We start from the raw sequence: 23691 nt of genomic DNA, 5'->3' as shown, positions 1-23691 counted from the left end.
AAAGGTTATTATAATTTTCATACAAATGATTTCAGGTAATTTGCATTGAAAGGTGTTTCATCAACGCTCGCGATGCAAATGAGTCACGCTTGCTTTACTGTTTAACCCTCCAATAATTGCACATACCTTTACGTCTGATGAGAATAAATGACCAAATAAAAACACCACATGCAATATTTTTCTCCCCGCCGTTAATGTGGCAAGAGCTGCATCATTCGGCAGTTTTTATCAGAAATTTTACTGGATAACTTTTATTTCGCTGACAGGTGAAGTGTGACCGTGGCACTGACTCTCAGCAGATACTCTAAGTGGCCCGAGGATGAAATAATGAGTATGGAAAATGAAAAAAATGGGACATATGCGAATGAAAATCTACCTCTATATAATAGCGAAAAGGACAGCAGTATATCATGGGCGAATGTACTTACCGATCGAAGAGAAAACTCCGGTATAAATCACGGAAGATAATAAAGAGATGACAGCGCTGGCAACAGTTAATCCATACATTCAACAAAACACGGCGGTGTCAGGTGTAATTATCTACTTTGAACCCTGCTTTGAGCAGTAATATTTTGATTCAAAGACGACGATTGCACACCGTGCGCGCTAAAGCTGATACATCAATCATAGCGATTGCTTTAAATTTATGACCTAGCTATGATTTGCCAGCCAGCATACTTTTATTATAGCGAGACTAATCGACGTCCACTTCATAAATAACTTTGCATAAATAGTTTCTGTCCCCGCGCGACAAAAAATTGTCATGTTGTGACCTGCTTTTCTGCTATTTGTTGTATGCAGAGCCTATTACTTAGAAATGTATACTTACACAATCTGTTGCCTTTGTTTTCCCGAACGCCGCCAAAATCACGCTCGGTAGACTGAAGAAATTTCGCTGTTACAGTGTCGTGATGAAGCGCCGTTTCCTCAGAGATGGAGAAAACATTTTGACTCATCGTTGCGTGAACGTTCGAGACAGGACTACTGCCCGCATTGGCTCCCTGATACAGTTCCGGGGGAAGGTCATACAGAGATATACCACTTTCATCAGAACATTATTTGGTTGCGCGATGCAAGAAATTCCGATCATATCTGCAAGTACAGGGGACTGTACACATTCCGGCATTTAGTGTTACCTTAGAGAGCGAGACACCTGGAAATTCTTTACCCGCTATAAATAGAAGAGACATAAAGATTCATGCTTAAAGAGCGTTTTATTTAAATATAGAGGCAAAACGATATTAAGAAGAATAGTGTAAGAGAGAATTGATACACTGCGGTAGACAGACTAAGATATATAAGTTTATGTTCCGAAACCGTAAGTCATTAAAATTTTTGATCAGTTCGCGCTTTTTAGGTCGATATAAAAAGTCACTGACCTCACGCGACAATTCCTAGTTTAAATCACAGTAATTCCGCGTATTTAAATACTTTCTTGCCAAAATAGCGATGCATTTTTGTTTGCTTTTTTGTTATGGTCGTTTTTGTTTTTTGTAACAAAATTTCATCGAACTTGAACTGACATCCTTTTGGGCCGGTAGAATATTTATAGAGTACATCCGGGTGATATCAAGTTTGAAGTCAAATGATCAAAGATATACCGCATCTTTTTTAATGAATTCTTTTGGGAAATAACGATCGAGAAAGAACTGAAAGTGGACTACAGCTGCATGGAGAATATGACATATATATATATATATATATATATATATATATATAATATATATATATATATAATATATATATATATAAATTAATACAAGAACAAAGAAATAATATCTGTTCCTTAAGTTTCATGCATCCTGCAATCATCAGGAAGAATCGTTTCGCTTCTGTCTGATGATTGCACGATGCATGAAAGTTAAGTAACATATATTATTACTTTGTGTTTGAAGTAATTTGTATTATTATTTATAACGCTCTGCTTTAGCATCGAGCACTGTATACTTATATATATATATATATATATATATATATATATATATATATATATATATATATATATATATATATATATATATATATATATATGCATGGTCACAGAGGAATATAATACACATCAAGATATTAGGCAGCTGTTAATCGAGTTTCACGCATTCTTTTGATTAATTGATTGTCTTAAAATTATTCCATTTACATCCCTCTTATTATTTTTTGTGATTGGTCGGACGATTTGAAGTTATTGGTCGCGACGAATAAAACTTATTTCGATGTGGCCACATTAGTTGTTAAGGTTTCACACTGCCGCACTATACTTCCCCATTATGGAATCAACCGTGATAACATGAATGTTGTGCCCATAGCAGTCAACAGATCCGAAACGTACTTCGACAATTCTGAGCTATTAGCAAGGGAATTTGCTTCGGAAAAGCCTGACATGATTTACATGGCATGTCGTTGAGGTCAATGTACCGTTTGTCATCATTAACATATCTTGCAAATCTTTCTTCGTCGATCGATGACGCCTTTAGTCTGGTAAGCTCCTCCTCCCCCCCCCCCCTTACTGAAAAGGCCATTGAACGCTATGCAAGAAGGCAAATCCGGTGACGAACGTCGATACACGCCATTTGTCAACTCTTGGGGGCTTGACAATCCATATAGACGCTTACTGCATGTACTGACGAACGGTTTTTCTATTTGTAACCTGATACTGTCCAGATTTTAGATACAGCATCTGGTAAAGTCATCTCTAAAGCAGAAATGATGCCTGTACTAGGCCCTTCTATATACTTACCCGGCCCTGCACCTGTCTGTTGGAGTGAACCTTAGTAGGCCTGAAAGTGGAAATCCTCTGCAACCGCTGGTCCATTACCGCCATGTCGCCAACTCACCTCCGAGTCTGAGAACACTCACCGACCACCAGCAGCGCGAATCGAAGGGGATGATCAGTGGGTATAATGCGCAAGAGGGAGAGAGTGACACCTGACTTAAAGGTATACTGTCACCTGTTCCAATATTGCCACAGTTCCCATGGAAGAGAAAATCTAACCAATCACAGATTTTAAGCGGGTGGCTGCTTTTAAAAACAGCGCCCTCACATGGAAATTTTGATTACCAAGGAACGCCCCTTTGACCATATAAGGGCATATTTTGAACAGGTGACTGTATACCTTTAACCTAAATTTAACCGTTATCAACGGTTAAGAGTGACACGTGAATCACAGTTAATTAAAGCGAAAACAGCAGCAAATTTCCAACTCCAAAATCGCCGTTGTCGTCAAGCCGCTCCGTTGTACTCTTATCATCATTTAAGGTGCCTCAAAACTTTACAATTCATTTCTGACCTACCACTTGTTGGGGCTCATTTTAAAGTATTTGACGTAAGAAAAAGGTTACCGTTAATATTTTCGAAAATCGAAAATTGTATCTTTTCCGTAGAGTGAACTACGTGACAGGGATGGCGGCCATTTTAAATGTCAAATATACAGAAATGCTATGTAGTATGCTTCTCTAGCACCAAATTTACCATTGACCCCTAACTTTTTCTCGATTTTGTAAGAGAATATTTGAAAGTTTTAATGAGAAAACTTTGAGCAAAAGTTTGTCTTTCACTTTTCGAGGCGCATACTACATTAACACGCATTGCTAATTTTAAAATTACAAACACATATATATATATAAATATATATATATATATATATATATATATATATATATATATATATATATATATATATATATATATATATGTACCTGCAGGGCATGCATTTATGCAAGTTACCAGTTGACGTCAAAGTGAATGACCTTTGTAACAAAAATACGTAACGCGGTATCACATCATTTAGTTTTAACATGTGATGCAATAATGAGAGACGTACTCTACACGACAGCAATGCACTGTCGAATGCTGGTTGATGGTGGCGCTCTGATGATGATTCGCACGTACGGCAATGTGTGCACCTTATCACCCATTAGCAAATTAACCTTCTCAGTAATTGCGAGACCCACAAGATTAGTTCTGTGCGAGATACGAATTGTAAGTCGGTACTCACAAAAAAAAATGTCAATTATTTCTGGCACGTGCGCAGAAGCTATGTCGGTGAACACTTGTCAAGTGTACTCTGACTCTCATTTCCTTCTGACAAATGTGATTGAGGTGAAGACGGAAATCGATATCGTCTGCTGTAAATCACTATCGAATGTGCAAAGAAAGTGTATAGAAGTCTCGACCATGATTGCCACTCTACAAACACACCGAATATAAATTAAATGCGGTCACGATATTACTGGGTCATGGTTCAAGATCGACGAGCATTAAAGGTATACAGTCACTTGTAATCTAAATATGCCCATATATGGTCAAAGGGGCGTTCTTTGGTATTCAAAAATGCCCATGTGAGGGCGCTTTTTTAAAAAGCGGCCACCCGCTTAAAATCTGTGATTGGTTATTAGATTTTCTCTTTCCATGGTAACTGTGGCAAAATTGGAACAGGTGAGAGTATACCTTTAACCCACGCGGCTACTGACAATAACGTTAAATACATGCATGCACTTCCGATGTGATCGATCGCTCGAGGATGTGAAGAATGAATCAGTTATCCCGATCATCTCAGTCTGCAATACCTCCATGTTGAGATGAAAAACCAGATAAAACATAAAATCCCTAGTAATTTATAGCTAGCGCTATAATGAATTGATCATCGTGAACTTGAATGAAATACATTATTTCATAGGATTGGCATAAGAATCCTAGTATGTGATTCCATTATCAATACAGAAACAGAATGTCTATGTCAAAATTGCAATTTAATTGTCTTAGACTTCAAGACGCGAACTTATACCAAAGGAGAAAAAACTTCCTTTCTACGGCATGTTAAGGTAGAACGCTTCTCGGGGACAGATAGTCGGACTGTCAAAATTTCTACAATTCTTTACTGATCTGCCACTTGTGGGGGCTCATTTTAAAGCTCTCGGAGAAAGAAACCCTTCACCCGCTTAGTTTTTCGAAAATCCAAAATTTATTTTTCCCCCATAGAGTTAACTCAGGAATGGCGGCCATTTTGAATTTCAAATATCGCAAAATGTTGGGTAATTTGTTTCTCTCAAAACTTTGGACGGTGACTCTAATTTATGATGTTGATTTGGTAAGAGAATTGTTGAAAGTTTCAGTCAGGAAAGTTTAAGCAAAAATTTAAGTCTTGCACTTTCGAGGCGTATACTACCTTAAAGCATGATATGAAACAAATTGGGACTAGTCTTTCAAACTTGAATCGATAATTTAAGTGCAATCCGGGTCTCTCTGAACTGTAAACGCTACTGTCGACGTTTGCTCTAACAAGAGCCCAATGCGATTACCTTTTTTATCCATTATCATTAAAACAAAACATGTCTAAATATTCATGTCATAGATCAGACAAACTCGACAGCCTTTTCGCAATATGCACGGAGTGATCACGGCAATCGAGTCAAATACACCAGAATGTTCGAGCCACCAAGTTACAAGCCTAATCTGGGATACATATGTTCGGTTTGCGTTCCAGATTTTAAAATATTTGTGTCAGCGAACACATAAGTTTGGCTTATACTTTCACATCTAACACAACCGGTCCAGATCATGTTGTATTTGTTTGCTCTAAAGAGAACCCAGGGTCGAAATGATGCACCATTGGAGATTAATTGGTGAGCACGTGTCCCCGTATGTTTGGATAGGGCGACCGGCGTCATGGTGTTAGCTTCCACGACCAGCGCGGCTGTATAGAACACAGGGCGTTGATGTATGATTATCAAAACAAGGCATATTGAAGGAACACACGTGGTCTTAGCGGAGAATAACTTGTGAGTGCAGCCTTAGTACATGATAACTTGTTGACAGCCATAGACGTCAAAATAATGGTGCATTACAGGGTAAATCAAGTGACATTTACCGTTACAGTCCCCTACGCTTTGCAGCCATTTTTTTCTTTGTCAAACTCGCCTTGCTTCGCTGAAGTCCACGTAGTATTTAGTCGTGTGCTTTCATTCCTGTCAAGGATAACACAAATTTGACTTTCGACTCAGTCTGGTGGGAACAAAATTTTGTGGCCAGTTTTCATTAAAACCCCGAAAGCGTAAACATTCTCTACATGCTTTCCAAGAAGTTCATTTGCTGCGAACTTTTGGGCGGCATTGTCGGATTTAGATAGTCCGTAAGTCTGTCCCATGGTGCACATCCGACTTTCTCTTTAATGGCGAGTTTTTATCCAGGGCAATAACAGTCAAATCAACTCGCATGGCGCTCAGATCCTGGAATTAACACGTTTTATTCGTGAATTCATGTCAAATTCAAGGCACTAGGCGATTTATTTACTCTCACTTATTTCTCATTAAGCATAACTTTGTCCTTTTTTGTAGTCTGCCATGTACGCAAATAACGTACTTGTTCTGATTAACGGCTCATCTGAGAGGCCTAAATCGATTGGCATCTCGCGACGTTTTTCTGAATGACCCAATAAAGTCACCCGTCCGCATTTTATATAGGTTGTTATAACAACGGTAACAGGTGAAAGACGTGAAGGTTCGTACGGTAAAAGTATTTATGGATTAATTCAATAACAAGTATTGACATTTCATATTGATATATCATGATCAAGAGCCTCGGGAGCCAGGAACAAATGCATAGGAGAGAGAGAGAGAGAGAGAGAGAGAGAGAGAGAGAGAGAGAGAAGAGAGAGAGAGAGAGAGAGAGAGAGAGAGAGAAGAAAGGCGATATGTGAAGTAAGGTGAACGTCATTTTTTCGATTCAAGTTCGGGATAAAGTAGAAACCGTGATTGCGTGATAATACATCGTACTCCGATAGCTTTAAAATGAACCCCTACAAGTGGTATCCTGCAAAAAGTATTGGCAAATTTGAGACTCTCAATATATGTCCTTGAGAGCGTTTACTATCTCAAGTACATTATATTTATGAGCATTGTTCCGCTCATAAAAATTTCACGTTATAGGGATTCATTATCAATGTGGAATATCATTATGTTGCCACTGTAGGCCCTGAGTTGTGAAGACAGAAAAGTGATCGACATCGTTTTCAATGTTATGTTTAAAGAAGTAGATATTTTCCCTTTACAAGAAAGAAGATGGTAATTTCTCTTTTGGTCTGTGAATGAGTTCGTACGATTGGTGTATCGGTGTAGAAGCGTAAAGGTATAGAATGTTAGAAATGTAAATTTTTTTGTACTTTCTTGAAGCTGAGAATTATACATGTAGCAAAAGCGATATAGGCAAAAAAAATCTGAGTATCTTTGTCGTGGTCTCGACATCTGTTGGCCTCGATGCCGCCCCCTGAGATATAACATCTGAGTCAGACGAGATTTTATCTGTTGGGGATTCCGATCCGCTGAATGCCGAAGCGCCAGTCGCCCGTCTTGTTAAAGTTGTGTTTGATTTATTGGGCCCGATATATCAAAATACAAAAACACGATCACAGATACCATCTTTGTAGGCCTACAGAACACGGAAGAGATAACACACAGAGTAGCGCGTTGTCAGAAATGTTCCACAGGCCACCTCGAAGATTTGTAGCATAGCCTTGCAGATACTGCGATGAAAAGAATAATATTTTTCACATTTATCCAAATTGCGTAATGCGACGTAGGCGGCGTGCTGTGTCTACACCCGAGGTGTGAGTGCGCCGTGGTCTTAAACCATCTTCTCCCCCAGTCCGACAGTTGATACAAGTCTTCTAAGTGCCAGTTCAAGATTTGCAAGAAACCATAGAACCATGACTTAAATGTGCATTGCATTTACTGTTTAAATGTACCGCAATATGTCAATTGATTTTAACTGGGCTATATAATGATTTTTTTCTGAAAAATCTGCCCAAGGGTCTTTTAAATTGAATTGTAATCACGATGTTTCATCAGCCTGTGGAAATTATGCCATCATTAATTTGAAGTTAATCTTTCCGCGACTTTGCTTCGAAACCAACCAGAGCAGAAAACATCTGGCGGCACAGTCGTGTAAAATATCGCTGTCATTAAGGTTGATGTAGATGCGCCATTGGCGTGTCAGAAAAGTGTATAGTCGACGACAAGTTGAGCATGTCCCACTTTTGTAATATGTTATCTCGGCTCAACTTTGACATTTGAACAGCTGAACGCTTTGGCAAAACGTGTTTAAGCTTAATTGCTGAAATGAATGATGTTAAACGACACCGCAGAGTGGTGAGTATACAGAACTATACACACGCTCATAAAAAAAAAAAACCAAATTATTCCTTATTTCCTTTGCATGTCCGACATGTTTACTTTCCATCTGGCAAACTCATCATGCCTCCGCGCGATCGTACTTGACGACCAGCAATCCTTTATTTACCCTGCGGAATCGAATATTTACGGAGAAATATTTTCATTAACTTTTATGAAGCATTTTGGGTCGGATATCAAACGAACGTGTGAATGACCCATCGAATGCCGCACTTCTAGTAGCAGCTGCTACAGTTTTGCAATAGCAGATGAATAGACGCATATTATCTGACAGCTATATCGACATTGAAGACCTGACATCATGACCAGCATCGCAAGGAAAATCTTCAAGTTGGGACTATCAGTGAGCTGACGTGACGTCTGAAACGAGCTGCATCCCATCAGCAGTGGATTGAAAATTGCAAATCCTGTCCAAAATGATTAATTAATACATACGTACCTTGTTTACCTTCGTAAATATAATGTCAAAGGATTTGTAGTAATTGTTCGTCGAACATGCATTGTTGATAAACCGGAAATTACAACACATTTTGATTTTATGGATACGTCTTTTTATTACAAAACAAATGATATCGGAGTCAGTCTTGTCAATTGGTAACCTTCAAAAACAAAATATCATTTTTTTCAATTCTGTGGTGACGTTGAATGAGACATGTAAAACAAGCCTCAATGAGGAAATAGCTCAGGACCAACATTTGTAAATCAGAGGCTCTGTCATTTTATTTTAAATTTTCTTATATATTGTAGAAAGAATTGGGCATAATCTGGTGAAGTAGAAGATATATCTTGAACAATACAGTGTTGTTAATTCTGATATAAGTTTTCGAGGTTGAAAAGATTCCAATGCTTTAAACGCACACCTAGCTCTATCGTTATGAAATGTCGTGGTTGATTGTTTGGGTGGGTGACACCCAGGATAGGTGGGCACAAAAACTGCGGTGTAAGATGAAAGTGACCGAAGCATGGCCATCGGCCTTGTTAAGTTGGCATTGTTCAGAATCATTGAAATGGTCTGTTTCGGATTTAACAAGAATCCGACGAGATCCGAAAACAATGCGAAATGACACACAGTGTCAGTGTAAAAGTTAGTAGACACATCGTCCACTACGATCAAGTATCTTGTTATTATTATTACGTCGCTTACGAAAGGCACACAGGAGAAACCACGTCAAACAATTAGTCACAAAATCGCTTCAAACTGCACCTTAATTTTGCTGCTTTTGGTCTTGAGGGTGGTCAGGTCTTCACAAATCTGTCATTTCCAAATACTGCACCTCAAACTTACGAACAAAGTAGGCAGCAACTCTACCAGAGTTACATTTACAGTGATGTTTACAGTGATTAAGCGATTTCATCCTCCAAGATGTATGGACCCGCATAGATATGTTCAGATGAGAGCCGTATAGCCTTCGTCCTATAGGACTTTTAAAGGTATACTGTCACCTGTTCCAATTTTGCCACACTTACCATGGAAAGAGAAAATCTAACCAATCACAGATTTTAAGCGGTTGGCTGCTTTTTAAAAACAGCGCCCTCACATGGGCTTTTGAATACCAAGGAACGCCCCTTTGACCATATATGGGCATATTTAGATTACAGGTGACTGTATACCTTTAAATCGCAGTTCGTACTATGTAAATATTCATAAAAGGGGACGACTATTTTTTAGTAATATGATTATTTGAATAAGCAGATCCTTTTTTTGATTTTTAGTTTGCAGATTACACATAGAAAGTCATTATGCCATGTATAGTAATAACATAAAAATGCCACTCGAGACAAGCTTGATTACATATGTACATGTCAGTCTTGTTTACCCGAATATATCCCATCGTCCTCCACGTCTCGCACATTATTCAGCCGACACCTGTTTTCATATTTCCTGGGACGTCGCTTTTGACGATATCGGGTACACAATCCAATAACATATGCAGAATATGACAAAGACAAGCGGCAGGAAAACCCTGCTAAATCTGTCGATGCCGAGAGCCACGCAGAGGTAGTCCATTTGCTCGTTGCTGGAGTACATCAGCTCGGCCGTGGTGAGCACCTGGGTCTCCTGCCGCTTCAGGTAAGGACGGTAAATCTTGGAGCGCACTCTGTTCCTCGTCCTCGGTGGTTTCGATTTGTCGGTGGCTAAATTGTTCGCGTTTCCGTCTTCGACTTCGACGTTCTGTAAGCTGGACGACTTGTTGATCCACGCCGCGCCTTCCTGAAGGGGAGACGAATATATTGGCAACGTCAGAAAAGTTTGCTTAACACATGTGTTTCCCAAGACTGTCAAACTATATGTCAGTATATTGGCAAGCACGCAGGTACATATGTAAGTAAATATCCGGGAAGGTAGGTATGCGAGAAGTTAATATTGTTTGTATCTACCTGAAGGCCTTCGTATATCGCATGAAAGCATGAAAATATCTGTGAAGACCTGCACAGATTTCTACGTCAGCCTTTTTTTTCTATGTCTCTAACATACTTCTTACAACTGCCTCCGACACTGTACCAATCTACTGACGGTGACCGTGTACTTAGCGAACTGCTTGATTAATAACACATACCTACCAGCTTGTAAGTTACTAGCTACCATGGTAATAAGTTTACCAAACTACCCATCCCGTTATTGTCAGTATTTCTTGATATGAAAACTTTTAACTTCTGCTTTTAACTTCTGCTCGATGTAAATTTTTACGAAATATTCAAATTCTTATGATCACGGAGGCACAAGATTATGAAATCATTCATCTGGTGTATACATTAATTATTGCGACCGTCAATGCTAAGTGGGGTCAATTTTTCTGACAGTAAATTTTTCAAGTACTTTGTTGGTCTTTTGCTTGTGTTGAACCCTATGGACAAAATGAGGTTTTTCACCATCATGCTTTCGTGAAAATCAAAAAATTATTTTTTCTCCTATAAAATTAACAAATGATATAAATACTGGTTATTCTGAATGTTTCACGTCTGTTGATTTTCGGTTCTTTCTGCCTCTCTAATCTCAAATTCTGCATGATGGTCACCCTGGATTTTACTCTTTGTTGTGAAGGGAAATGAGTTAAAGTAATATCTTGAGTAAAATATAGAGCAAAAAGTTTTAAAACTTTTTGTTACAAGACCGCTATTATCATATGTTACCAGCATTCTTTCTTGAGTATTCCAACTTCATGATAATTTAAATTTCGACTTACCGTAGAATTGTCTTCACTTTCCTCTTTTATGGAGTCTCTCATTTTAATCGTTCTCCTGAACTCCCTTTTCTTTCTCCTCTCGGCGTACTGTCCCTTTTCAAAGGAGTATAAGTAGTAAACGACTGAGTATTCTAAGAGGGCGGCAAACACCAGGACTTGGCAGGCCACCATCCACACGTCAATCGCCTGGAGAAGAAAAGAGAACGGCAAGGGAAGGGCATTCAGAGGTCCGGTGATCACGTGACAACGTCTAAAAGGTGTGCCGATGCAAATGAATCAAATGACAAGTAATATAATTTTATTTGCATCATGGAAGGAAGTTCTTTTGAAAATGACCGACGATTTCGGTGCTCACTACATTCGAATTCGTAGCTGGAAGTTGATTTGGTTTCAAAGTTTAATTCATGCGTAAAGTATGCATCCAAGTCCTGACCTTATTCTTTTTTTAGAATAATTCAAAACTGCCCTTTCAAACAGTAGTCTATCTACACATAGGACTTGAACTGGTTGTTTGTTTTTATACCCACCGTTGCATACGCTACTTTTGGCAGTTGGCTTCGGAGCCAAGTAGCTTGCGTCACGAGTGCCAGCACGGTGGTGACGCCGAGCGCAACCCGAGCCGGAGCCGCTGAAATTTCAACCCATACCGAGAGCCAGGAAAGCGCCACCAAGAGGGAGCTCGGTATGTAGGCTTGAAGGACGTAGAAACCCAGACTTCTGATTAGTATGAAATTGACGCTGAGATTTGAGTAGTTTCCTGTGTGAGATGATAAATTATTCAATACATATTAAAAACTAGACAAGTTCTATTTCGTCTGGCACCCATGAAAGAGAACACAACATGGCCTAATTTCAGAGAAATGTGTCTCTCCTGACACATTATTTTGATACATCGATCGTTCGTTCATTCGTTTGTGAAGTGATTTATATTTGTCGTATTGTCAGCATTAAAGTCTCGGCTCATACCATGTTTATTGATTCATGAATATGCTATAATGACGGTACGTGTAATTTCCCCTGTTCTTTCAGATTCTGTATTTTGATATCTTAAATTGAATAATGCAATAAGCAAGTTGAGTTCGTTAGAAATACGCATGCGCATGTATGACTTAACCATAAACACCCGGCGAACATCATTTGCCCTAAAACTTACAAACTGTTCATTAAGCAGCATTTTTCATAAGATTATATGGCATGTTGCAATGCATCCTGGGTAATTTCTGTACATTTGAAGTAAAACCGCGTGCTTGAATTTCGACACTATAACAGTTAAATGCATTTTTTCCTCTTTTGATTACAATAGTGTGACGTTTGAAGGTTATAAGAAGAGTTAAATATAGAAAATAAGTAACCTCTTTTAAAAGTATGAAAATCAACCATAATTGAAATTGCTCCAACTAAAATTCTATTGGGAAGGTTTGCACAATGGTATATGTACTTCTTCATGTCATTCAGTTAAACTTTATAGATAATATCGCCACTTATTTATTTACATTGAACAACAAGTAAGCATCAAAATATGCAAAAATGGAAATAAAATGTACGTGAACAATGTGAAAATTTGACGATTTATAAAAACAAAAATAGTCACTATGTTAGACTATATATTTGTAATCTTTCTAATTTCATCCCTTGTAACGTGGCAGGCAAAACCTAGTTGGTGTATATGAATTATGCATGGCGGGGTAGAGGCAATGGCGTTTCACAAATAAATACATATTGATAATTAAATAGAAGACATATTTTGTTCAAATTCAGTACGTGGAGCACTATGGCCTAATTTTATCAACCCGAAAACACTTACAAAATCCGGAGAAAGAGGTCATGTTTTAAGAACTTAGGACAAGAAAACAGGTCTTGTGTTATTTCCGCCCATTTGTCTCGGTGACAATTTATCTATAGTGTCTTGCTCACTTCTCAATGTATTCAATATATACCCTGTGATTCGACGGGTCTTAACAAGGCTAGGTAGGTTGCTTTAAACTGCTTTGTTTCATCGTTTTGGAATAAAGACAATAATCACAATTACATCAAAATATTGAGCTCCATGAGCTCCAAACAGATATCGAAACTACATATGCCTAAAGAGAAAACTCGCCCTGCGCGCGGAAATGTTCAAGAATGATCATGATATCAAAATTCTTACCTGTGATGTACCTGGTTGAATTTGCCAAAAGTTCAATGTTGTCTATGGAGTACTGGGGCAAGGTTACGTTCTTGTCGATTTCAACGGGGTCGCTGCTGTTCCACCAGCTCAGAATCATCTCATCTTCACTGTAAGAATCTAAAGAATAGATTGCAAAATCACATCAATCATGTCATCGTTTAATCTCGGAAATACAATACGACTTGTGCGTTGAACGCATGCCTTCCGTCCTTGTGTAAACATACCCTCATGGATAAGACACTTCTAATACTTTTATTGGCGAACCTTTTGGCCTCCTCGTCGTTAATTCTCTTTCATCAACCGAACAGACGATGAAATGATATCTGCCCATGACAAACGAATGACGGACGCATACGTGTTTCGAAACCGTAATCCAATGTAGCAGGTCCTTTGAGACACTCGTACATTGCCGTTACTTTGATTTTGAACTGCTCACAAATAAACTTGAAAATTGGAACATATGAGTGATTGATCTTCATTCATTAGCATACACTAGGAAGTGAGGCCAACTATCGAAAGGTGGAAAATACTGATGTCGATTGGAAAACCTATTTGTACGTACACTTGAATTACAATATCTTTCTGTTTGTCTCTACAACACACACGCTCTCTCTCTCTCTCTCTCTCTCTCTCTCTCTCTCTCTCTCTCTCTCTCTCTCTCTCTCTCTCTCTCTCTCTCTCTCTCTCTCTCTCTCTCTCTCTCTCTCTCTCTCTCTCTCCTAAGTCTTTGAGCAATCAAAACGTCAATGCATTGAGCAGAAAATTGGCAGGGCTGTGCATTGGTAAGTGTCATTAGTCCCTCTATATGAAATGATTCATTCATTTATTCCGGAGGGAAATACAGAAAAACAAAGTAGCATGTGCATCGTAAATCCGTGATGAACGAGGGAATGGAGAAACGCTGCCTCCTCTGGGAACTTTAGGGCATCACCCTCCTGCAAACGCGTGCTAAAGCGTATCTGGATCGGGAGTTGATCGAACTTTTACTGATTATTGTTGGGTTCTGTATCCGCGTGTCGACATGCGTATTGGGACATATGCGCGTCCGTATTGATGGGGTCGCACCTGTCAGAACCGGTATGAAAGTACACCGAGGTTTCCCAGAGTAATTCAGGTCTGGAATTTGTCAATTTCCTATGAAACTGGGTCCTTCGTACTAAGAAAGGTTATTTCGGGATGAATTCATTCCTGCAAACAACTTTGTCAATTTAGACAGGTGAAAGACTTTTGTTCTAACTGTCCTAAATGAATCTATCAACCATACTCTTTTAAAATCAAGAGTAAAAATTGCTATTAGAGAAACAAATTACCTGAAGATTTAACGATATTTGAAATTCAAAATGGCCGCTAATCATGTGTATAAGCTTATCAATGCCTTGATTGAGGTGTGCTCCAATCAGCATCGTATATAAAAAAATAATAAAATATATAATAAAATTTTCGATTTTCGTAGAAATAAGACTATGAAAACTGTTCTTTATACCAACAGCTTAAAAATGCTCCCCATAAGTGATAGATTACAAAAGAATTGTAAAAGTTTTAAAATTTAAAAATCAAATACACATATCGAGGTTATGTTAACAAGCGAAATAGTTGGTGTTTCAACATGTTTTCTAGAGTAGAACAAGAACTTGCTTAAATGATGACAAAATCATAGAAGTTACAGCGACTGAGCTTTCAAGTGTCCATTCTTGTAACTTTCCTTATATTGCTATGGTAAGTGCGTCTTTAGTATAAACATGTAGCCTACAGGCGAGTGTCCTGTACATAAAGAAGGCAATAAACTATTTGAATGAAATTGCGTTCATTTGAAATTTATTGAATTGTCGCCGTTAAAAACGGATGCCTGAGGAAGCAACAACGGAACCCATAATAAAGTTTATGAAATTCTGAGACTCTTAATGTTGTAACGTTAACAGTATGTATGTATGTATGTATGTATGTATGTATGTATGTATGTATGTATGTATGTATGTATGTATGTATGTATGTATGTATGTATGTATGTATGTATGTATGTATGTATGTATGTATGTATGTATGTATGTATGTATACATCAAAGTCGATATCACCGTTGTTTTAACCGTTGTGACTGATATTGGCGCGGAACAAAGTGTATAGCCTAAGTGCTTGTTCCTTTTATTGACGTTTTCGTTGTCATCCACGAGACTGGGAAAATATGAATTCATTTCATTAAATGTGAAAACCTCAGAGAACAGAAGTCCGAGGTCATAATACCGTGACCGTGACCTGAAAGTGACCGCAGTAAAAACTAATCACATATGCCACACACAGGATAATTGACCTTAAATATTCGCAAGTTGTCAAAATATCAATGTACATGATCACGCACATGGCATTACTTCTATTCAGCTTAATCTAAAGTAAACCAATGTTAAAGGCCGGCCGGTCGGTAGCAAGTTAATGCACTTTATGAAGTGAATGACTTTACTCTCAAAAATAAGAATATAATGATGTCGAAATTTCGAAACATACATTCTTTTAGCAATATAGACATATCAATAATGTAATTTTTTGTCTGAGAAGTCTGATAAATTAAATAAAAATATAAGCCGATCAATCTTCAACACCTGGTCCAAATATCTATATACCATACCTATTATTCGTGACTCTATACACAGTGATACGATTATTAGTAACGGCCAAAAATGCAAAATATTTGGATTAATGGTGTATAAGGTCATTCTGGAGGTCAGGGGTAATATTTAAATAATAAAAGCACAATAGTAAGGGGCAGTGAATTTGGCACATTACGTGTGAATATTCTTGTCACTGAACATTTTATATGTATGTATATATGTATGTATGTATGTATGTATGTATGTATGTATGTATGTATGTATGTATGTATGTATGTATGTATGTATGTATGTATGTATGTATGTATGTATGTATGTATGTATGTATGTATGTATGTATGTATGTATGTATGTATGTATGTATGTATGTATGTATGTATGTATGTATGTATGTATGTATGTATGTATAACTGTATGTATGTATGTATAACTATACACACTGAAAGTAACTGAAATTAACATCACGATGCTGATTGGAGCACACCTAAATCAAGGCATTGATCGGACAACATAATAGCGTACTGATGACTTCGACAACAAGAATTTCATGTGTCGGGTCGATCAGAACCTACCGGCTACGCATAGCAGTAAAGTAAATCCCCGAAAAGAATATTGCAAACCCCCTCCAGGTAAAGTGATCAAGTCTCTTCAAATACCGCGCATGTTAATAATGAGATGATTCAGAATGAAGAGGGGTTTCACTCACAGGTCATTCACCCGCTACCTCGACTCTTTGAATCACTAAGAGTCAGACTCGTGTGGTTTACTATCAATTCCCCACGTACACATCGTGGTGTGCCGCGCCGCCCGTCATTCATCATGGATTCTGATTTGGACATCTCCCGGCCTCCTCTGAGCAGTTGATTCATGCGTTTTGTAATATCCTGTATTGTGGGCAGATGCGATTCTCGGCGGGGGTCTTACATTACCTAATCAACGCCGTGCATAGAATTGTGATTTTTTTACCTGAGATGCCATCAAATTGCAAAACTCGCCACGTTGTCGGTAATGAAACTATTTCCCTCAACTGTTTGGAGCAGTAGTTTGTATTGGCACGTCAAAGCGTAGTCATTAATTTGATATTTCACTCAACAATGGACAATTCTTCCACTCAAGTAACTTTGTCTCAATCACATATTGTACAATTGTTTATTCTGACAAATAAACATGCAATACATATGTGGTAAATAACGCGTGTTTTAACGTTTTCTCTCATTGAAACGCTATGGACTAGCCGAAACTAAGACAGACACATATAGCAAAGGTAGTAATTTGGGGTCCTAGGAGCGAGACGAAGCAAAAACAAGTATGATTCCAAATTTTCTTCCATCAAACGACAGGGCGTCATGCGGTAGTTGCTATTCATAGTCAGTATATAAAATATAATAACTTAAACACAATTATTTTATTATTGGATTGTTTGCAGACTTGACTTTCATGGTCCCAGTTCGTATTACACTCTCCCGAGTTTTCCTTTGTTTGTTTACATGTAATATTCTGTTTTGACTCTTTTTGTAACTTTCTCTAATATTCGGCAAGGGTACCGGTGGGGAGGGGGTAGTAAGTCTGTCTGTCTCTGTTTGTCTCTGTTCCTCTCTCATGGTTTTGTGAAGGTGTGGAAACGTATTGCGGTATACTCACATGATTCAACTTGCATATTGCACGCCTGTTCGTCCATCGGGAACTTGCCGAGGTACATGTAACAGGACAAGACCATACTCAGCCTGCAGGTACAAACGTAACAACGTTTTATATTCAGTGTTCGATATAAGATAATATACATCTGAAATAATGGAATGTTCACAGGCTCGGGTTCACGCCCGGCTAAGACTTGAAGACACAATTGTTAATTTACTACATAAAGATGCAGAAACAGTTTGTTTCGGAACATCTCGACTATCTCATCGTGAAAAATAGTAATGTTTTCGACCGTACACACACTGATAGCACGTTCCTATAATTTAGAACTCACACCACTGTAGCGACGGGATGACAGATAGCAAAAGATAGCAAGATACTTCGTGCACGCGTATTACTTTTTTCAAGCCGACCTTTCACTTTTTTGGAGTCTGAAGCGGAACGCTGTAGATCACCAAATTGCCGAAAAAGATTTGTTCGTGAAGACTGATTTGAAAAGAGATTATTCATATTGAACTGAATTTAAGATTAAAAACATGAAAATATGGATTGCTTGTGACAATAACATGCTGGGGTATCTCGACGTAAATGTACACCGTGTGTGTCTGAGTATGTTAGTTCGTCCGTCTGTCTTCTGTCCCTCTCTCTCACACACAAAAACACGCACGCATTCTCTTATCTCTTTATCCCTCCCTCCCTCCCCCCTCTCTATCCCTCTCTTTGTCTCTCCATCTCTGTCTCTGTATCTCTGTCTCTCTTTCTGTCTGTCTGTCTGTCTGTCTGTCTGTCTCTCTCTCTCTCTCTCTCTCTCTCTCTCTCTCTCTCTCTCTCTCTCTCTCTCTCTCTCTCTCTCTCTCTCTCTCTCTCTCTCTCTCTCTCTCTCTCTCTCTCTCTCTCTCTCATAACGTTACACGTGTGATCGATACACCAAACTGTCTCGTACTCTTTTACTCTATCTTGTAAGCGGCCACTTGAAATCAATCGACAAAAAATCTTAAATTTAGTTCAATATGAATAATCTCTCCTCAAATCAGTCTTCACGAAAAAATCTTTTTCAGCAGTTTGGTGATCTATAGCGTTCCGCTTCAGACTCCAAAAAAGTGAAAGGTCGGCTTGAAAAAAGTAATCCGAGTGCAGTATCTTGTAATATTTGCCTTCAGATATTGAACAACTTTTATCGGTATGTCGGCGTGCAATACGATCTGTGTTAGTACTTCAACACTGATTTCGACCTTAAAAGCCAGACGACATTCCTTGGACTTCGTCTTGCAAATGTCGACGTCTGTGATATCATTGGTGATGAGAGACAGACTACGGGCATACATGATCAACACAGCTGTTGTCTAGCTCGTCGTACAGCTGTACCATGGGGGGAAGGGGTTAATATGTGACACTAGTTTTTCTCAACACGTTCTCTAATCGTGACGGCCGTTGGGGAAATTCGATTTGCCGTATTCAGGTTACTCAGACTGACAAACGCGTTGATTAAACACGTCGCTTTTTAGTCCCTGAGAGCCTAGAGCCACATTGTGTGTGACTGAATGTCAGGGGAGCCACGCTTTTCAGGCCAAGCACATAGCCTAACCTATACTTCGAAGGGCGACCGCGCATTTCCAAGGGAATCGACACTGGCGTGTTGACATAAAGCATATGAAACATTTTTGTATTCCTTCGTCGAAGTTCACGTAGGACACTCTTCTCGCTCTAATAAGCGTACGCGGGAATACCCGAGGGTAATTCGATGACGGATCCTCGTAAAAATATCGTATTTTGTATGTGAATATAATGTATGTTGGCAGATATTAATATTACATATATATCAATTAACATTATATGTTGATGTGTCTACGTATAATTAGCATGATGAGCATGATATATACGTATAATATATGTATACAGACACAACACACACATAAATAAATATATATAAATGAACAACATATATATATATATATATATATATATATATATATATATATATATATATATATATATATATATATATATATATATATATATACACGCACACATACACACACACAAGCAGGTACACACATACCTCTCTCTTATTACCAATAACAGAGTTTCTATGATTTGAAAAATATGGATTCACTACATTTCGATGTAATATACAATACGTTAGAACCTTCAGTTATTTAAAACTATGATTCCGTGACTTGTGAACTATTGCTGACCTTAAACTGTAGAGGACGTCTCCGTTGGGATAGATCCGTAGAAGGAGATTGTCTTTAGGCGCCTGATGAAGTTTGATCTCTTTGGCGTTTGTGAAGAAAAGATCGGGTACCCACACCAGTTCTAAGATATCGCCGCCGCTGAACACGATGGATTTGGAGGCGTTGTGACACAGACGGGGATCGTTCCACGCTTGCCGCAGAAATATTGTTACCTCGTAATCCTGGCGTATAGAAGTGACTTAACGTTATATATTTGCCTCGAATGGTGTTTCAAATACACAGCACAGCTGGCAACGTGATGTTTCAAATATTTTGTCATTCTATTAAGTTTGAAAAATTATCCAACTTATACGATCGGTGCGAACTTAATCAACTTATATGAAGCAGCCATTGTTTCAACAAAGTTATAATCAACCGGCAGGTTTTTGTTGAGCATACTCGATGGCTTATAATTGGCGGGATGGTAAGTTTCAACAGGAACTAATAACATGCATAGAATAGAGTGACAAAATATTATCAATTATTCTTTAAATTGCATTATCTGAAAAAACAGAAAAACGGCAGCACTTTGCGTAGATCTTGTGTGACATTTTGGTACCATGCTTCTTGCATTATTTACAAGATAACCTTTGATGATGAATAAGCGAATTTAAATGCTAGTTCAATCGGCAGACTATTTAAATATGAAATCGTGTGACTTGCTTACAGATAACGTAAAAAATTAATCTACATAGCGGCGATACCATGCACCTACAATGATGACATAACATGTCAACGTTGCAGCTATCAAGAAAAAATCCACCTTCGCCGATTGTCGACGGTCCACTTACATTACGATGCGTTAAATAATAAACTCTTCACAAAAGAGTATTTGCCCATCCGGTTATTCTATTTACTGGATCCTGAATGTCATATTCTAAATTCACGAGTAATAAGATGGTTCGTGTATTATTCATGCTCATTTCCTATGTAAAGTTCGCAATCGCGTGTGTCAACATTTTACGAATTGATGAAATTAAATCAAAATGTGCTTACCATACTACTTTCTGACACAGAGTCAAAGCTATTAATGTTGATGTTGCATGTCACCTCCGTGGGTTTTCCTGTTACGGATGACAGAAACACGTTATTTCAACGCAAAGTCATTTGTAGCGTTTATCTGATTGTATTGGTTTTCATATATCTTTATTGCGTTCATGTTTAGTCGTTCCTATTCACATATCTTTCGACCCTTTTTTATTTACAGATTCAATTTGCAGCTTAACTTATAAAGGTCAGGTAAAAGTTCTCCTATCACCTACCGGAAGTCGTCGGACGAATCTTACTCGTGTATGAATTGACCAAGTCTTTCAGCAGACGCAGATCTTCTGTATGACCATCCTCCTTTGATCTGGGGAGACAAATTAGACATTTTGTTACCTTCAATCTATGAGAAAGTTCACTCTACTGGGAGTTCAAAGCTACATTTACGATTAATTACTTCAATCGACGCATGAAAATTCTTTCACTTTAAATCTTTTGGATTTAAACTTTCAAAACCGAATCGCATGCATTTTCGTCCTTGCTATATACGCACACATACACTTACACGTATTTGCAAATTACGAATTCGGCCAGGCTTATGCTCTTGCCAAAGCGATTAAGACCAGATCGAATACTGGTCCACAAATGCACACAGATTATTAAGGCTTGCAAGATACATGCAGCGCGTAGTGTGTGCGGTACAGGGCTATACTACATGCTTGCAGCTGGGCATCATATTGATTCAAAACAGCCAGTTACTTTCACATGCTACAGCAGAAGGTGGGTAGAGAGAATATACAAACATGCGATCTGTGACTTTATGTACGGAGTAGAGAGTTTACATAAAACTAAAATCAAGGATAGCCAGGGAAGTGTTTTTTTTGTTTCTGGAAATCAGGCCATGTTATTTCAATGCGAGATCTTAGGTCAGCCAAAGGGACCGGCTCGTAAGCGCAAAGCTTTGGGCACTGCATGTAGATAATGCTTCGGGAATTAAGGCGAGAGAATGGTTGGACCGTCCTACCTTGTTAATTAGAATCTAACTCAAATACTCAAGCATAGGCTGCTGGCATGGATTTTTAGGATTGTGTTAGTTTAAGAGCAGAGGATGGACAAGGGAAGGAGCACAAAGCAAAACCGGCGCAACTGCTACATAACCCTGGTTTGTTATATGAACCAAGAAAACGTACAAGTATGGATATTTTCAGTTCTTTGCTTTGTCAGGTGATTACTTGATTTCTTTTAGATAGTATGTATATATATATATATATATATATATATATATATATATATATATATATATATATATATATATATATATATATATATATATATATATATATCTGAAAGAAGACATTATCTGAAGAGTATGAAAGTACAATCATGGCCAAACATATCGACGGGTTTAATTCATAAGAAAGTGAAAGGCATGAAAGGGAAGCTATTTGGCAATTCTAACTTAGACAACACTTTATGAAGTTTATGACGAGAAAGGATGATAATGATTGTACATTTAAGACAATCAAAAGTGTAAGTAATGCATTGTAGAACAACGCCAATCCTTATTGTGTATTGATGGATGAAAACACTGTATATGATATGTGTATATGGAATCTGATCAGTCATTCATTAAGCAAGCAGGCACTTTGTCAAAGCCGCACGATACACTGATACCTCGTTGGTATAACCAACTGCGTGCAACATACGCATGTGCCACAACGGTCAGAGGTCGGTCACACCAAAATGGCCGACACTGCGCCCATGAAGCGCGCGAGTGCGAATTCAACATGGCCGACCCCTGACGTTGGTGCTTACCCTGAAAACAAGGTCGAGGCCGTGTCTAAATAATTAGGTACAATTGTCTCTGAATTGCCCATACAATGGGAAACTCCCATACTCCTGAGTCGACCTGCTCGCCCATACCCCCTGTCGAAAGAAAACGTTACAATTATGAACTGTAAACGGTCAAGTCAACCCTTATTAGATGTAATCGTACTTATGTAATTACTCAAAGTTCCGAATTCGATCTCTTTTTGCATCAAAGTCCTTTCGGTTTACAGATTACAGACTTTGCAATATGTATCACACATATTCATCAATCGGGTCCGTACCGTATGCTTACCTAGTAGGCCTATATGCACTTTTTATATGCATGCCGTTGCAGGAAAGATATTTTTCAATCAGTAATATTAGTGAAAAATCTTTATTTGTACTTCAAGGGAAAGATCAAATGATTAAAAAAATTAGAATATATGAACATACGTGATGGAGAAATCTCTATAATTATCATTTGGGGTATTACAACCTTATAGCCTTTAAATTGGACGCATGACCATTGCATAAAATTATCGTCGGTCAAGCGAACAATGTATAGACACGTCGTGTTTAGCAAGCAATGAAATATAGCCAGAACCTGTACTTTGTACGACGTGGAGATTCACTGCATAAAAAATAAATTGAAATAGACCTACAAGAAAATTCAGCTAACTAAATCTTATTAGCAGGTTTTGCATAACCTTAACTGTCCATTTTTATTGTTTATCGCCAAGGCGTTATTTACTTAAATAGGCGCGAAAAAGTGCCAACTTTGCTTAATTTCCCGAGTTTTCTTTTCGCAACATAGAGAAAGAAGAACGGTTCATCGCTTCGTGTGAGAACGAGCCGGATAAATGTCTATAGAAAAAGAGGCTTTCGAGTGTAT

General features: G+C 38.2%; 2 protein-coding genes across 5 annotated transcripts in view; both read right to left on the bottom strand.

Annotated features, from left to right (window-relative positions):
* The window catches only part of LOC139115858 (glycine receptor subunit alpha-2-like), a 145843-nt gene extending 144894 nt beyond the window's left edge, over positions 1-949 (bottom strand). The window contains exon 1 of the mRNA XM_070678261.1: positions 830-949. The gene's annotated coding sequence lies outside the window, so the exon portion shown is untranslated. The remainder of the gene's footprint in view (positions 1-829) is intronic.
* Positions 950-9507: 8558 nt separating this feature from the next.
* The window catches only part of LOC139115857 (glycine receptor subunit alpha-4-like), a 70945-nt gene continuing 56761 nt past the window's right edge, over positions 9508-23691 (bottom strand). For 3 of the 4 annotated variants that reach the window (XM_070678255.1, XM_070678254.1, XM_070678256.1), the window contains 9 exons: positions 22806-22916; positions 21269-21357; positions 21003-21070; positions 19968-20188; positions 17776-17858; positions 13513-13650; positions 11894-12123; positions 11367-11552; positions 9508-10393 (listed from right to left, as the gene is read on the bottom strand). In XM_070678255.1, the coding sequence (XP_070534356.1) occupies positions 10055-10393; positions 11367-11552; positions 11894-12123; positions 13513-13650; positions 17776-17858; positions 19968-20188; positions 21003-21070; positions 21269-21357; positions 22806-22916 (1465 nt within the window). In that variant the 3' untranslated portion in view covers positions 9508-10054. The remainder of the gene's footprint in view (positions 10394-11366; positions 11553-11893; positions 12124-13512; positions 13651-17775; positions 17859-19967; positions 20189-21002; positions 21071-21268; positions 21358-22805; positions 22917-23691) is intronic. The other variant, XM_070678257.1, reaches the window with a different exon arrangement.

This window comes from Ptychodera flava, chromosome 17 (assembly GCF_041260155.1).
Source record: "Ptychodera flava strain L36383 chromosome 17, AS_Pfla_20210202, whole genome shotgun sequence".
Lineage (NCBI taxonomy): Eukaryota > Metazoa > Hemichordata > Enteropneusta > Ptychoderidae > Ptychodera > Ptychodera flava.
The sequence above is the reverse complement of the archived record's forward strand: the minus strand, read 5'-3'. Positions and strand labels throughout refer to the sequence as shown.